Source organism: Lipotes vexillifer, unplaced genomic scaffold (genome assembly GCF_000442215.2).
Source record: "Lipotes vexillifer unplaced genomic scaffold, Lipotes_vexillifer_v1.1 scaffold71, whole genome shotgun sequence".
Classification (NCBI taxonomy): Eukaryota; Metazoa; Chordata; class Mammalia; order Artiodactyla; family Lipotidae; genus Lipotes; species Lipotes vexillifer.
In genome coordinates, this window is record NW_006793703.1 from 5,287,274 (window position 1) to 5,303,292 (window position 16,019).

The 16,019-nt window shown below is 35.0% G+C and overlaps 1 protein-coding gene across 1 annotated transcript in view; it reads left to right on the plus strand.

Annotated features, from left to right (window-relative positions):
* The window catches only part of UBN2 (ubinuclein 2), a 68,217-nt gene that overhangs the window by 38,593 nt on the left and 13,605 nt on the right, over positions 1–16,019 (plus strand). The window contains exons 7-13 of the mRNA XM_007466605.1: positions 3,015–3,085; positions 6,903–7,032; positions 9,621–9,739; positions 10,251–10,364; positions 10,947–11,090; positions 11,821–11,871; positions 13,730–13,772. Coding sequence (XP_007466667.1) covers positions 3,015–3,085; positions 6,903–7,032; positions 9,621–9,739; positions 10,251–10,364; positions 10,947–11,090; positions 11,821–11,871; positions 13,730–13,772 — 672 coding nt within the window. The remainder of the gene's footprint in view (positions 1–3,014; positions 3,086–6,902; positions 7,033–9,620; positions 9,740–10,250; positions 10,365–10,946; positions 11,091–11,820; positions 11,872–13,729; positions 13,773–16,019) is intronic.

Genomic DNA, 16,019 nt, shown 5'->3' on the forward strand with positions numbered 1-16,019 from the left:
CGGCAGGCGGACTCTCAAGCACTGCGCCACCAGGGAAGCCCAGGCCCATACAATTCTTGATGGCTAGATCTCTGTTGTGATATTTATCATTTGAAGGTGACCCTTTCTGTGCTATTAATGCTTTTCACCTCGAATTCAGTTTTGTCTGATTTTACTGTAGACTCCTTTTTCTTTATTTTTGCATAGTATAGCTTTTCCCATCATTTACCTTCATTTTAGCTCTTTTTTTTTGAATTCTTTTATTTTTTGACTAATTTTAGCTCTTTCTCTTATAGACAACCTGTAAATGGAAATTTGTTTATCGACCTCATCTGAGTCTTTTTTAAGATTTTCTCTTTAAGATTTTCTCTTAACTACCACTGTTATAATGATAATGATATAATTCATCTTTATTCTGTCATTTTCTTTTATATTCTGTTTTATTGTTCCCTCCCCCTCCTTTGTTTTTCATTCTTTTGCTATTTTCTGTGCTTATTTTTTGAAAAGTATACAATCATTTTATTAGTCAAATAGGTTTTTTATTTACTATTCTTAACCACTTTATATATGAAGTGTAGGTATTATTTCCTTTTTATGGTTAACAAACTTAAGTGGAGATAGGTTAAATAGCTTGGTCAGTCCACACAACTAGTAAGTGGTGGAGCCCGAATTTAAACACAGGGGTTCACCTGACTCAATAGTACATGCTTTTTGCTATCCCATGTTGCCCCTAAAATCTTTAGTTTCTTTTATGTTTTAAATAAAAAGTGCTAGGGATGTAATCCAGGTTTTTCAATATATAATTAATAATAACAGCTATTATTTATTTAGCAAAAACCTATACCTTGTATTGAGTGCAGTGCTCCTGGGACCCACAGCTTCACAAGACATCATTTATTGTTCAGGAGACAGTGCCCTGACTAGGCTTAGAATACTGTATATACTGTGGAGTCTAATCCTCCAACAATTATGTGAGGTAGGTAGTATTCTTCCATTTAATAGATGAGGAAACTAAGGTTCAGAAAGGTTAGAGGAATTTCCCAAGGCCACATAGTTTTTAAATGGGTAGTATTCTTCCATTTAATAGATGAGGAAACTAAGGTTCAGAAAGGTTAGAGGAATTTCCCAAGGCCACATAGTTTTTAAATGGGTGAGGCTTGATGCAAAGTCAGGATTTAAAGGCAGGACCATCATGCTTTATAACTTGCACTCCGTCCACAGTGTTGTATGCCATTCATATTCACTTAATAAACAGAATTGATTAGTAATGAGTGTGTTTCAATCTTGTAAGGTGCTGTTATATCTCATATACTAAAAGCTCTTTCTGTAGTAGCCATGCTAGGATTAGAACAGCTACTTCCTAACCTCTTAGTAGGAAATTATCAATAAGAAGATTCATTTCACATATTAGTATCTGTGAATTCTCTGTATTTTTTCCTTTGAAATAGGAGATGGTATTTTTTTCTTCAGGAGATGAGAATTCATTGTTGCCTAAAATGCTCATATCTGTCTGATAAGGACTTTCTTCTTGTTGCTCTTTTCTCACTTTGTAACATATCTTCCACTGTTCAGCCTCTTGACTTCTTTTGATTCTCTTTCTTGAAGTTTAGTATCCATTCTGGCTTTCTTCCTATATTTCTTCTCCCTACACATACCCAGTCTTCATCCTTTCTAAGAAGCACTGAGGCACATATCAGAAATTGTCCTCTTCTATTTACAGAATGTGATGTTGTCAAACAGTGTAAAATTATCAATCTACCGACTGACAGAGTCAGCATGTGGCTTGCTCAGATTATTGGATCAGGCCTCTCGATGTCTTACATCTTGGGCATCTCAAGATGAACTGTCTTTTGTTATTTCCCCAGTAAATTTTGCTTATGGTACAGTGTCTTGGTTTGTATACTCTTTGTTTCTGGTAAACTGGTTAAGGTGACAAACACAGTGATGAAAATATTCTTATCCTCATTGAATTAATTGTTGCTTATCCCTTGATAATGACTGTGGCTAATTTTTTCATTGTTAGTAATTAGGTAGAACCCAGACTGGCTGCAGTAAGCTGAGTATCTTTGTACAGGGTGACAGTGTTGTACAGTTGAAGTCAGAAAGCTTCTGGTCTGAGTCCTGGATTCACCACTTACTAGCAGTGTGATTTGGGGGTGTATCATGTAACTTCTGTAAGATTTAGGTTCCTTGTTTGTAAAATGGGAGCTATAATACCAATGTCACTGGCTTTTATGAAGATTAAACATGGTAATGAGTATAATATATAGAGTATCAGACACGTTGGACAGTATTGTCTTGTAGAAAATGAGACATCTGCTTTCTGTTATATTGGAGATCACAGCAAGAATTGATAAACAAACCTTACAGATACTCAAAATACACAAGACACCCATAGCACTAAAAAATCTTATATGTGTAACTTTTAAAAAATATAAATTTATTTATTTTATTTATTTTTGGCTGCGTTGGGTCTTTGTTGCTGCATGCGGGCTTTCTCTAGTTGCTGCAAGCGGGGGCTACTCTTCGTTACAGTGCGCAGGCTTCTTATTGCAGTGACTTCTCTTGTTGCGGAGCATGGGCTCTAGACGCGTGGGCTTCCGTAGTTGTGGCACACGGGCTCAGTAGTTGTGGCTCACGGGCTCTAGAGTGCAGGCTCAGTAGTTGTTGGCGCACGGGCTTAGTTGCTCCACGGACCAGGGATCTTCCCGGACCAGGGCTCAAACCCATGTCCCCTGCATTGGCAGGCAGATTCTTAACCACTGCGCCATCAGGGAAGCCCCTGTGTAACTTTTTAACTTTAGGAAAATTCAGAAAAATGAAATACAGACATAACAGGGAAGAATGTTATGTATGCTAAATTTTGTTTCAGCACTGTTTAATTGCCTGCTCATGCCAGGTAATAAGCTGGGATACAAAGTGAAGTTAATCATAGTCCCACCCTCAAGGAGCTTATTCTAAGTAAATAGATATGGAAGCATATAATGTGTAATGTGTTTATTGAGAGTTATATTGACAATCTTGTGTTTCTCTAGGCTGCCAAACTTTTTGATGAAGAAGGAAGGAAAAAATTCTTTACACAGGATATGAATAATATTCTTCTGGAGTAAGTAATTTTCTTCTTTGATTAAGAAACCTTGAAAATTATTTAAACCTTAAGAAGTCATTAAAAAATATAGTAGGCCTTTGAGGTACAGATGCTGAGTGGCTGGCTAGTCTCATGCATTAGCTCTTCCCTTTTGGCCTCACAGCACGTGTGACTAACATTTGTTTCTTAGCAAAACGATGCTTCTACATACATTGGTTCTCCAGGACCCCTTATGATAATCAAAGCTTCCAATGTTATAACTGCCAGAGCAAGTGACTGCTGTATGGGTTGAATATTATCCTAGATTTAAATGCATTCTTTGTCACGTTATGTGAAAATATCTTTCTGGGACAGTTCTGATTGTTTGTATTAAATTTGGTGTACTTTCCTTCTACTTTGATTCAGATGTGGGGAAAATAATTCCATTAGTATCCAGTGAGGTTTATTATAATTCATACAGACATTTATAGCCAAATGGAAAGTGTGGTTTAATGAAGAATCATTTTTGTGGGGTAGGATGGAGGCAGTGTGGATAAGACAGATGTTAAACTGGAAAGGAAAGGGTGAAAGCTGGTTTATGATATAAATTGTATTTAAATTAGTGATAATTTTCACCCTTAGCTAGAGTTTAACATTAATGAAGTTGCACGTTCTAAGACTATGGTCACATAAGCTGTACTTATAAACCTTATAAGGCTTATAAATTTTACACATGGTTCCAGAAATTGAGTATATAATTGGCTACAAGCAGAAATGGGCAAAAAGGAAGTGGTCCTGGGAAAAGCAGCAAATTCCTCTCTGATGAAAATAATGTATGCCTACTTTTGGTGGTTCAGTAGCATCATATACAAAGAAACAAAGCAGTGTTTCCAATAGTACGATTCTTGTCTTTTAAATATATCATGGAGATAGTTTCTCATGAGATATAAAGGTTGGATTAGCTTATTGGTTTTGATAACTATTTTAATTAATGCAATCTCTCATTCTCCTGAAGTACGTAAAAAATCATTTTGGTCTCCATGGACTCATAAAACACATAACCTAGTATGCTAGTAGCATGGAGACAGAGGAATTTCTTGTTCCTATTCTTTATTTTAGCCAGGGGTTTTCAGATTGATTCTGTCTGCCTGCAGGTGCTTCCTGTCTGTTCCACCTCCTTTTACCTAGCTCCCTTTTAAACCTTAGATTCAATAAACAGTGTAACCATTACTCATCAGAGCTGTCCCAGATTCCAAAGTCTGGGATCTGACTAGCTCCTTTTTTTTTTTTTTTTTTTTAACCTAAGAGCCCTAAGTTTTCTAGATCAGGTCTTTTTCCTGTGACTGAGACAGTCCTCTTTTATTTTACTCTTCTGTAAGGGGACAACTCTTTCTCTTCTGAGAGAATCAAAAAATCATCCTTGGGATATAACACCTCAAAGAAGCATCTCTGTTAATTCCTGCCATGTCTGTCTTAAAACGAATCTTCTAGTTTTCTTGGAGCTCATCTGCTTTTTAATTTCACTGAGAGTGTGCCTCTAATTCTACAAGCCCTAGTGTTCAGAGTTGAATTTTTTCCCTTTTAGTGACTACTTTCTTATGCCCCCTTGTCTTCTTTTTTTTTTTTTTGCGTTACGCGGGCCTCTCACTGTTGTGGCCTCTCCCGTTGCGGAGCACAGGCTTCGGACGCACAGGCTCAGCGGCCATGGCTCACGGGCCCAGCCGCTTCGTAGCATTTGGGACCCTCCCAGACCTGGGCACAAACCCGCGTCCCCTGTATCGGCAGGTGGACTTTCAACCACTGCGCCACCAGGGAAAGCCCCCCTTGTCTTCTTTTTCCACTTTCCTGAATAGACATCCCTTATTTCTCTGGACTGAGTTGATTGTCTAAGGGCATAGGAGACATGATTATTTGGGTTAGTAATTCCCATGAATTTATTCAGGTATATTTTATTGTCCCCATATACTAAAACATTAGAATTCTTAGTGAGAAAAAAATATTAAAGTATATGTGTGAGGGATGTGTACTTAAACTGCTCTCAGATATGAATTTGTATATATTTGGGATAGACCAGTACAGTCAGTAACCTCTAGGGTTAATACATTTCTCTAATTTTTACCTAATATTATGGGTTTAGGAGCAGGGAGTCAGCACTTCCTGTTTCTGAGTTAACCCCTGTTTGGAAACTACTAATTTTTATAAGTAGGTCATTGAGTCAGTCTGTTCTTACTTGGAATCTCTTACTACTTGGAGTTTCTATTTTATTTTCAGCTTTAACTAAGCTTTATAATGGGGCAAGCCTAGAATGCCTCCTACCCAGAGTCTTGACTTTTAATAAAGAACTAACCACAATATTTAACCAAGTGTTTGTACACAGAACTCATGACCGGAATGATTGTCTTCCATATGAACCTCTGATTTGACCCTCTGGCTCTAATAGGCCTTAAAGTTCTTTTTATTTATCCTTTTGTTGTATTTGGCTTTTCTAATACCAAGAATTTTCAACTGTCAGTCCTAAGGAGTATAGTTTTCCACATTTCATTGTTTCTGAAATTGCAGTGTACGTTATAAGTGTTGGATACATTTGATCTGGCAGGGTTTCTTTCCTTCCCCAAAAGCTGTTAATTGAATCTTTGCATGCACCTTATATTTGTGAAAATATTTACGTCTGTTTGTACCTTCTTCTATAGTAAAACATGATGATTTGGACATAGTTTGTTGCCAAGGGCCCCAGTTTGGTCTTGACCTTCAAATTAACATCTGTTCTCATCTTTCTACAGTAGCAACTGCCAGATATACTGTCTTCCATCTGGAAGAAACCTCAATTGTTTATCAGTAGGCTTGTCTTGCTGAGAATATGGTGGCTATTACAAACTCTTCCTTTTTTTTTTTCCGAAGTAACTGTTTGATTAAATACCCTTTTAGCAGGAACTGGAGAACTGGAATAAATTGAACAAACTATTAAATATCTAGTTCAGTGGAGGCACAATAAGGAAAACAAAGAAGGATAAAACAGTCTGTGTGTGTAGCCAGGAGGGCTTTACCTCTTCTGAATCTGTAATTTTTTCAAACACCTTTAAGGAAAAAATACTCTTCAGAATTCACTGAAACTGTGACTCTAGTATAGCAGTTGCAGGGTGGTGAGGGGAAGTATGATGTCTCTTTGAGGAAGTGAGTTTTTGGTTAATAATGGAGTTCCTGTGCTTTACCCAAAAATGTAGACTTTGCCCCTGTCATCAAAAAATTATTTGGGCGGGGTGGGGAAAAAATTAGTTTAGGTTTTTTGTGGGTTTTTTTGGCTGCATCGTGCAGCTTGCAGGATCTTAGTTCCCCGACCAAGGATCGAACCCATGCCCCCTGCAGTAGAAGTGTGGAGTCCTAACCACTGGACCACCAGGGAATTCCCAGGAGTTTAGGATACACACTACTATATATAAAATAGATAAACAACAGGGACCTACTATATAGCACAGGGGACTATATTAAATATCTCATAATAACCTATAATGGAAAAGAATCTGAAAAAGTAATTATATATATATATATATATATAACTGAAACACTTTCCTGTATATGTGAAACTAACACAGTATTGTAAATCAAGTATACCTCAATAAAAAAAAAAAATTATTTGCCATCTTGTTGGGGTTGTAAATTCTACTCTTAAACTAGATTCATTGAAAGTTTTTATAGCATTACGATTTATGGTTTTGTTTTGTTTTTTTCCTTGAAAAATACTGTCTAGGAAATCACGGAAAGGTAAAAGGAGAAAAAAATCACTGCCTCTGCCTCCTTGCTTGTTTGTTACTACCTAAAAGAAATTCTGTACTACTTACTTGTTGTTGTTTTTGGTCAGCATTGAGTTACAGCTGCAGGAACTAGGCCCTGTCATTCGTAGCAGTGTCTACTCCCACCTTGAAGCTTTTGTGCCATGCAATAAAGAAACACTGGTAAAACGTCTAAAGAAGTTACATCTCAATGTCCAGGTAAGAGGACGAACAATAATACCTGCTTCTGGGGTTTTATAACCTGAAAGGAGACTGATTTCTCTTTGCTGCTTTTGCATACTAATTGCTTTATATTTGTATTGTACATATTTAGTAACCATAGGATGTTCTTTAGTAACCATAGCATGTTGGATCCCCTGGGAAAAAATTGCTTTTCATCAATTGAGAGGTTTAGATGAGACTTAATGTTTTCTAATGCTTCTTGGACTAGGTAAATTAACCTCAGTTCCACAACTGACACAACTTTGCCCTCAACAAATAATCTGACATACGTGTAATTCAATTTTCTTATTCCTGAAATGGACCTATACAGATATGCTCACACTGACATAAAGACCAATGGAAAGAATCACACGGTTGCACTTAAACTTAAAGATTACTTAAAGATTATCTAGTGTAATCATCCATGTTCTGCTAGATTCTTCTCGACTACAGTGCCTCTAAGTAATTGTGCAAGTTTGCATGCTTCCAGTGATCAGAAACTTATTTCATTACAGTATCAGGAAGTTCTTGCATATGTTGAGTCAAATCCAAGTGCTTTTCATCCCATTGGTCCTAATTCTCCTTTTGCATTTATTCACAAATTATGTCCCCTTCTTTACTTCATATAAAATGGGCTTCAGTACCTTCACTGTCCTGATTACTCTTCCTTTAATGATTTGTTTGACTATGTATTTTAAAAATATTTACAAATTGCAAGTTATAGAAAAAATAACTTGGATGCAGTTTAAGATAAAAAAAGAACACTTTTTTTCTATGAATAAAGGTATTTCCTGGAATTAAGGGCAAGAAAGCAACCAGGAAGGAATGGGAACTGATAATCTGAATTAGCTCTGTTTCTCTTTACCTCTCTCGCCCTATCTCACTTTTATCCTTTTATGTGCATCTGCAGATAAGTTTTCTTTATTTCCAAGGTTTTATATTACAGAAAAGCTACACACAGAGATTGACTGTAGATTTCTCATCCCAATCCATATTCTTGGGGTGAAAACTCTGGTTGTATTATTTTGAGTCAATCTAAACTTTTCTGGTTCGGGGGGGTTAGAGTCACAAAGCACAGCATGGTACAAATAGGGGACTGAGTGTGGTGCTGTGGATCACCGCAGTGGATGTGATCTGACAGGCATAGAATTCTTTGTTATAGGTGCTATACTTCTATTAATAAAATAGTTCTTTTGAATTGAGAAACTGTAGTTCTTTCTCAATTCAAAGCAGGTTAATGAACAAATGAAATTTATTTGAGGTCTCAGATTTTGTGCCTATGCCTGGACATTGACTATGGAATGTTGGCTATGGAAGAAAGACATTTATCTAACCCTTGCTTTTCTTTATATGGTATAATCATGTACCTTTGTATCCCTAAACATTATATTGTTTGGTTTGACATGTTTTTGAGCTTCATATAAATGGAGTAATAGTGTCTGTTTTCTTACGCAGCTTGTTTTTTTACACTCACCATTATGCATCTCAGATTTATCTGTCTTTACATGCAGGGGAACTCCATTTTTACTGCTGTGTGTACAGTGTTCCATTGTATGAATATATCTCAGTTATTCATTTTACTGTTGATGTATATTTGGATTGTTCCCAGGCAGATAGTCTCAGCTATGTAATTCATAAGATGAGATCACCCAGAAACCATGATACTGGATCTTCCATTTTTTTAAATGGGATTTTATAGCAGACACTGTCATATATGCAATAATATTTATTAATTGGTATGCATGAAGTAAGTAAAATGCTTGTTAGTAATATTTGTTTTTATTAATAAAATTAATGTTATTAATAAAATAAAATGTTTTAATTTGTAAAACACACCTGCCATAACATGATAATTGCATTCCTAAAAATCTTCTCCTTACCAAAAATCACATTTTAAACACAGTTGTGTCAGTAAGAAAAGCAAAGTCTAGTATTTCTGCACCTATGACAGTAATAAGAGTATGTTCTAAATAGCTACATATATATTTTGTTACTCGCAAGGTGAAATAAATATATTGATTGATTAAAGCTGTCAGATACAAACCTACTTTTCTTTTTGCCCTGAACTGACATGAATAAGAGTCTCCCATTGTCCTCTTTCACTTTAGCCTTGACCTTGCATTTTTGCTTACAACAAACCAAACTGTGCATTCCAGTCCTCCAAAGCAGGATCTCTTCTTGTGGTGCTAGTTCCCCATCATAATGGGGATTAACTGGTAGTAGTGTGCACAGTGTAGATTTTGTTCTCTATTTAACAATTTTATTACAGTTAAAGTGTCCATATAATTTACTGGAGTATTTTTAAGAGTGTAATTGAGCACTATTAATGATTGTGCTGAGGCAACAGGCAAAAACTGGGACTCTGCTTGACTGTCTGGGAAGTAGGGTTATCCTCATTTTATTATACACAGTGTACATTATGAAAAGTCAGCATTTTAGAAGAAATGTCCGTATTTGAATATGCGAACATTTCAAATGTGTGATCAATATCTAAAACCCAAATTTCATCTTTTGAGGATCTGCTTGCAAAATTAGTTTTGTAAATATGTTTGTAAAAGCTTTCAGTGTTTTTTTTTTCCCCTCAGGATGATCGTTTAAGAGAACCTCTGCAAAAACTGAAACTGGCTGTTAGCAATGTCATGCCTGAACAGCTATTTAAATACCAGGAGGACTGCCAGGCTCGTAATCAAGCTAAGTGTGCCAAGTATGTACCTCTTCTATTTGGACTGGCTTTTGCATTTGAGAAATACTTGTAGCTGTTAGAGATCGGTCCTAAGTGGACTTCATCACCAAGTAGAAATCCACATAAACCACTGAAGTGGTATAATTGAATATATTTTCTAAGTGGCAAGTCACTTCCCACTCAACTGCTTTGGTGTGAAAGGCAAAAGGTCTTTTGATTTAGTGTATGGATGTGATCAAAGCTAGAGCTGACACTGGTCAGACATTTCACATGTTGACCTATTTGACTGGTTGAAGTTGGATACAAAAGATAAGTAAGTGTTCATGCCTTTATATTAGAGTTTGAAGACCTTATTTACCAGAGCGCTTTATAATGCACTTCAACTTCAAAGTATTATGTGGAAAGGTAGACTCCTTATTTACCCTGTCTTTTGAGTTAACATTCAATTAAGCAATTCAACAAGTATCTAAGGAGCATATTATAGGCAGTGTTGGGTTGAAACTTTGCTTCATAAAATGGTTTTCATTTTTAGGTTTCAAACAGATGAAGAACGAGAAAAAAATGGATCTGAGGAAGATGATGATGAGAAACCAGGGAAACGTGTCATAGGACCAAGGAAGAAATTCCACTGGGATGACACCATTAGGTAAGATTTAACCAAAACCTTCACTTTTAACCAAATAGATGATGCAGAAGTAAGGTTTCTCATAAAAAGAATCGATAGTAAATGGAAAACTAGATAGAAGCAACCAAAAGTTAGTGTGTAGGAAAAATTTATTCAAGAGAAAATTAATTTGGTTCTAATTTCCTTAGAGTTCTATCACTTTTATTTACCTATAGTACTTTTTATAAGTTAATCTTATTATTGAGTCAGTCATACTGGTTTCAGAGGTGAGGTACTAAATTCATTTATATAACCAGTCATCTTTCTTACCAGTATTTCTGTGCTCCAGGTGGAGGGTTTAGTTGTAGGACTATCCCTTTTAATCATTGGTGCCTGGATTAAAGGTATCAAAGGAAATCATCTCATACTGGAAATTTGGCTATAGTACACCAAATGATATATGTTAGAAATGATCTATCTTCATGTCATCTTCTGAATTCTTCAGATAATAGTCTTTATTATTGCTGTCAGATTTGTATGCTTTTAAAAAATCTGTTTCAAGCTTAATTTTCTACAATTTTGCAGTCAGATTTATATATAAATATATATTTTTAATCTGTTTAGAACTTTGTTATGTAACCTTGTTGAGATCAAATTGGGATGCTATGAGTTAGAGCCAAATAAAAGCCAGTCTGCTGAGGATTATCTTAAATCCTTTATGGAGACAGAGGTGAAACCATTGTGGCCTAAGGGCTGGATGCAGGCAAGGTAAGAAATATGACATCCTAGATTTTATTTTACTTTTTTATTGCTGTTATTAAAGACATATATACACACATATGGCATTCATTTTCCTAAGAACCTAGTGTGTTTAACATTCTTTACAGTCATCTCAGATGATGTCTGCTTTGAAAGCTTCACTCACTTAAAAGACAAAGCAGTTAGTCACATGGACATAGAGATACACATAAAGGTGATTTCTTTTTTTTTTTTTAACCGACCACTTTTTCTTTTTTGCACATGAATTTCCTAATAAGAGAAAAGGGGAGGGGGGAAGAAAGTTTTGAACTTTGGAAGGGGAACTTTATATGGGTATCATGAAGATAAGTAACTTAGTACAAGATTTAGAGTGTAGAAAAAGAGGCACAGCCTTAGTGCTATTGAAAATAGTTAATGTAGAGTGGTATCTCTAAAAATAAGTGTAGCCCAGTTTAAAGAGTTAAGTAAAGAATGTTAAAATTAATAGACTTGGCTGTCTCAACCTGTCATCCTGAAGTATTCATCTTAAATCAACAGAAATCTGTTAAAAGATTTAAATAAACAGGTAATATAACATTTCCCATAAAATAGGTTGCTGAATTTACTGTACCATTATAAGTCTTTATTTGGTAAAAAAGCAAATAGTAGCCTATTGAATATTAAATGAGTAAAATGACAAAGTGATTACCATGTTATTATCTGCTGTGGAAAAATAATTGTGTCCTTTTAATTTTTCCAGAATGCTTTTTAAGGAAAGTCGGAGTGTACATAATCATCTTACTTCTGCTCCGTGAGTAAATGCAGACTCCAGATTTCTTCATTTATATTTATTCACATTATGATATTTAGTAAACAAAAATATCATTTATTAAATGCTAGGTAAAATAGAACTTAAACATACATTTATACAATCTCTGTCTTACCACTGCTTTTTTGTTTTTAAAAATCGTTTAAACTGTTGACTCTGTAGACCTCAGGACACATTTATCTATTAAAGAACTTCTCAGGCTAGCCTCTAAAAACTTGAATCCATAATGTAACATATTGGCCTGAGATCTGGTAGTGAGAAGCCATGTAAACAGGAAGGCACTGGTGGTTTCCTTTGTTCCTGCAGGATCTGCCCTCCAGTTGTTTTGTATACTTTTTCTTTCCCTCTTAATGACCATCTAGAAAGGTAATCTGTTATCCTCATGCTTTCCAAGACAGTTCTGTATATATCCTACCTAGCCTTGCCTTGCAGTGTTTTATTCTACAAAATTAACATACTCTTCATGTCCTTCCCTCTGTCCAAAACTGAATCTTTCATTAGTGATGTATTGATAATTACTAAAGAAGGGTCTCTAGTGAAAAGGCAAGTTTTTTCTGTGGTTACATTTTTGGGTGAATGCTGGTTAATTTGACAAGGATTTTATTTTTACCTACAACTTAAGGCTACTTCTCTATTGCCTAGAAGTGTAGAATTAAGGGTTAATAAAATATAAATAGGTGGAATTTTTTACAGCTTTTAGGAAGGCCACTTTGTTAGTATACCATCAGAGATGTGTTGAGTTGGTGTGGTTTTCAGATCTTGCTAGTTTTGTTGTTTTGGGTATAAATTTGGAGTAGTTTGGTTTCATACATTATAGGTTTACTTTGTTGCAGGTGGTTTAGATATCCCAGGGTGGGGGGTATGTATATTTTTTATGCCTTTATATGTACTTGTGTCAATAATATTTCAGGCCTTTAATTTCCCTATAGTTCTAAAATCACGTTACAATTCAAGTATACATAATTCATTCCTTTAATTCTAAAGCAACTGTTTACATAGATCCTTTACCTCAGTTTTTTTTTTTTTTTTTTTAGTAGCCTCATTATTATGGCTTTATGTTTCGTTTTGTATCAGAAAGTAGGAATCTGTGTGATACATGGGCCTGAAAGTCATGAATATTACTGTTGCCTTAACGAAGTTGTAGATTGTAATCAAGATACTTGTTAATTTAATTGATGACATTTTAACTTAGCGAAGTCGAAATATTCTGACATGTGAGGTATTTTAGCTTTTCAACCCTTTTTTAATCTTCAAACATTTTCCACACTGGTTCCCAAAGGTTCCAAGGATCCATGGTATTTTTATTGCCTTTTTTCTGTCATTTTGAAATTTTTTATCTAAATTATTATGTTAAAAATAATTTTCTTTAAAAACTTGAGGATTTTTTGTTTTGTTTTTTGAACAGTATCTCATTTACAACCTCTTAGCATGGTTTAATTTGAGTTTAAAGTTCCTTGAAGCTCTTATTCTATAAATAATTACAAATTCTTACCAATTCTTTGAAATAAGTCTCCTTCGGCAGCTTTGTTAGCCTGTTTTGAGTTATTTTAAATCTTTTTTTTTGAGTATTTACATTTAAATTTTTAAAAAACTTTATCATCCACATTTCACATTTTACTAATGGTTTGGCCTTTATTCTAGTTAATTGAAATTGGGGAACATGTTGCTGTATATTCACATATAAACTGAGCACTTATATAACTTATATATAGTTCCTTCAGAGAACTTCCCAAATAGAAGAAATTATTTACCCATATAATTACAAGATTGTATGTTACAATTTCCTAATGAGTAACTTAACTGCTCCTGAAATGGCCTCCTTTTTAATCTTTTCTCTTAGGGCAAAGAAAAAGGTGATTCCTGCACCTAAACCCAAAGTGAAGGTAAGTAATGAACCAAATCTTTAATTAGTGATAATTGGTGACTGTTGAAATACATCCTTATGATGAAAAGGTTATATGGTATTTCACATGTATTTTAGGTACCATACTCTTAAGATGGGTGTTTTCAAACATTGTAAAAATCCTAAAACCATTGTATTTGGGAGAAGAGATGACTTTGTGGCAGTGGGAAATTTATATACATTAGTTAAATTGTAAGGCTTATTACTACTTAGAAATGTTGAATAAAATATGACAAATATCTCTCAGAAGCATCGCTGAGATTGCAAATATAAATATGTAAGAGAAATTCCTAAGGCTCAAGACAAAGAAGAAGCTGCCAGAGTGTTAATCTTTCGCTGAAACTTTAGTTGCCTTTAGGTGCATTTGCTGATTTCCATCACCTTCTCAGAGCACAGCAGATAAGATTTTCTTAGACTTAAATAGGTTGGGAATTGGAATGAAACTCTCCATAAACCTGGGACTCTCAAAGAATAACATTTTTAGTAAAAGAAAGAACTGGAAAAGAAATCCATTCACCAGCGGAAAGACTAAGAAATTTGTGTATCTTGGCCTGGGTTCTGGATTAGCGGAAGAAAGTCCTCCCTGAAATTTTTCTCTGGATTAGGAGTTTAATTTACACAACCTGCATGAACTGGGAAAACCTCAAGCTAAGAAAATAACTTAAAGTTGTTAGATTAGTATTAACCCAGGGCACTGGCAAATCACATTCACTCTTTAATAATGTACCTTCATCCCAGGCCTCATAAGGCTTATCACATATATATACTTTGTCAAAAACATGAGTTTACAATCTGAAAATACAGAATACGTGAGGAAATAAGTTGCTGTGAGTGAGTCAGCGGAAACAGCCAACAGAATTAGATCCCTAAGAAGGGCAAGTGATGGATTTATTAGATTTAGAACATAAAGTAACAAGTTTTTTAATATTTAAAAAAGTAGAAGGGGGGACAAAATATATCCGATCAAAGTAGACAGAGCAGAGCTGAACCAAGCATAACCTCTAGAAGTGAAAACTATAATCATTTGAAATTAAAATTATAATGAAAGCCCACAACTTGTAGGTTTTAGACTTTTCCCGTAGCCTTCATCTCTTTGAATACAGTTTCTTTGCTTGTGAGGTTAGGGCCAGAAGGTCAATATTTGCTACTCCATGGTCTTCTTAATTTATTGTATTAGAGGCTCTTTGAATACAGATTAAATAGTCTTCCTTTTCTTAGTTAACCTGCTTTGTCTTCTAATCCAAATAATATGGAGCCAGTATTTCATTAAATCTATTGAGTTCATGCTTTGTTTTGACATTTGACTTTATTTTTAAACTCCTACTACCTACCATAAAGGGTTGGTTAAATTTTGATACATCTATTTAAACGTATGATTAATTTACCAGAATTCTAATAATGGGTGTGCTGGGATGGTACAGGGGAATTATGTTTTGTTCCTTTCTTTGTGATTAAATTACCCTTTCCTTTTCCCCAAATGGAAAAACTGTATTGCAGATATGGTTTTTTCCTGCCCTGCTGACCTTTAAATACCTATTTCAGTTATAAAGGTAATATAAGGAAATGCTTGCAGGAGAAAATACAAAACAATACAGAAAAGTAAGAAGGTGGAAAGTAAAAGTATCCAGAAATTTCTGCTCACACAGAATAAAAAGCTCCTAACTTTCTGGTACACATCGGCCCTCCCTTCTTCTGGCTGTCTGTCCCTGCCTCCCTTCCTTCTTTCCTTCCACCCATTCATCCATCCATCTAACCATCTATCCATCTGCCCATCCAGTCATTCATTTATCCAGATTGAATTAAGATTTTATATAAATGGAATAACCTGCTTTTTCGGCTCAAATATGTATCCTGAACAATTTACCAATATAAATCTACACAGTACTCTCTTGGCTGGATTTACTGTTATTTTTGTAAAGAAAAAAATATTAAAGAAAAATTAAAAGAAAGTTACTTAAAATGGCAATTTTATACTGGTAACACTCCCAATATTATCTTGATACACTCCTCCACTCTCAGCTTCTGTGCTTTTTATAATAATGCAGCTTTCACTAATCATGTGATTGGTTGGCATGTCAGTGCAGTCATGTCTCATCTGCATTAGCTGTTCATCTTAGCAGACAATTTTGATCTTAATGTAGTTACGCTACAGACTTCTAAAAGGTATTGAGGTTTTCAATCACGGCTTTTTAGAATAGAAGTTTAGAGAAATTGCTAAGAAAGAGTG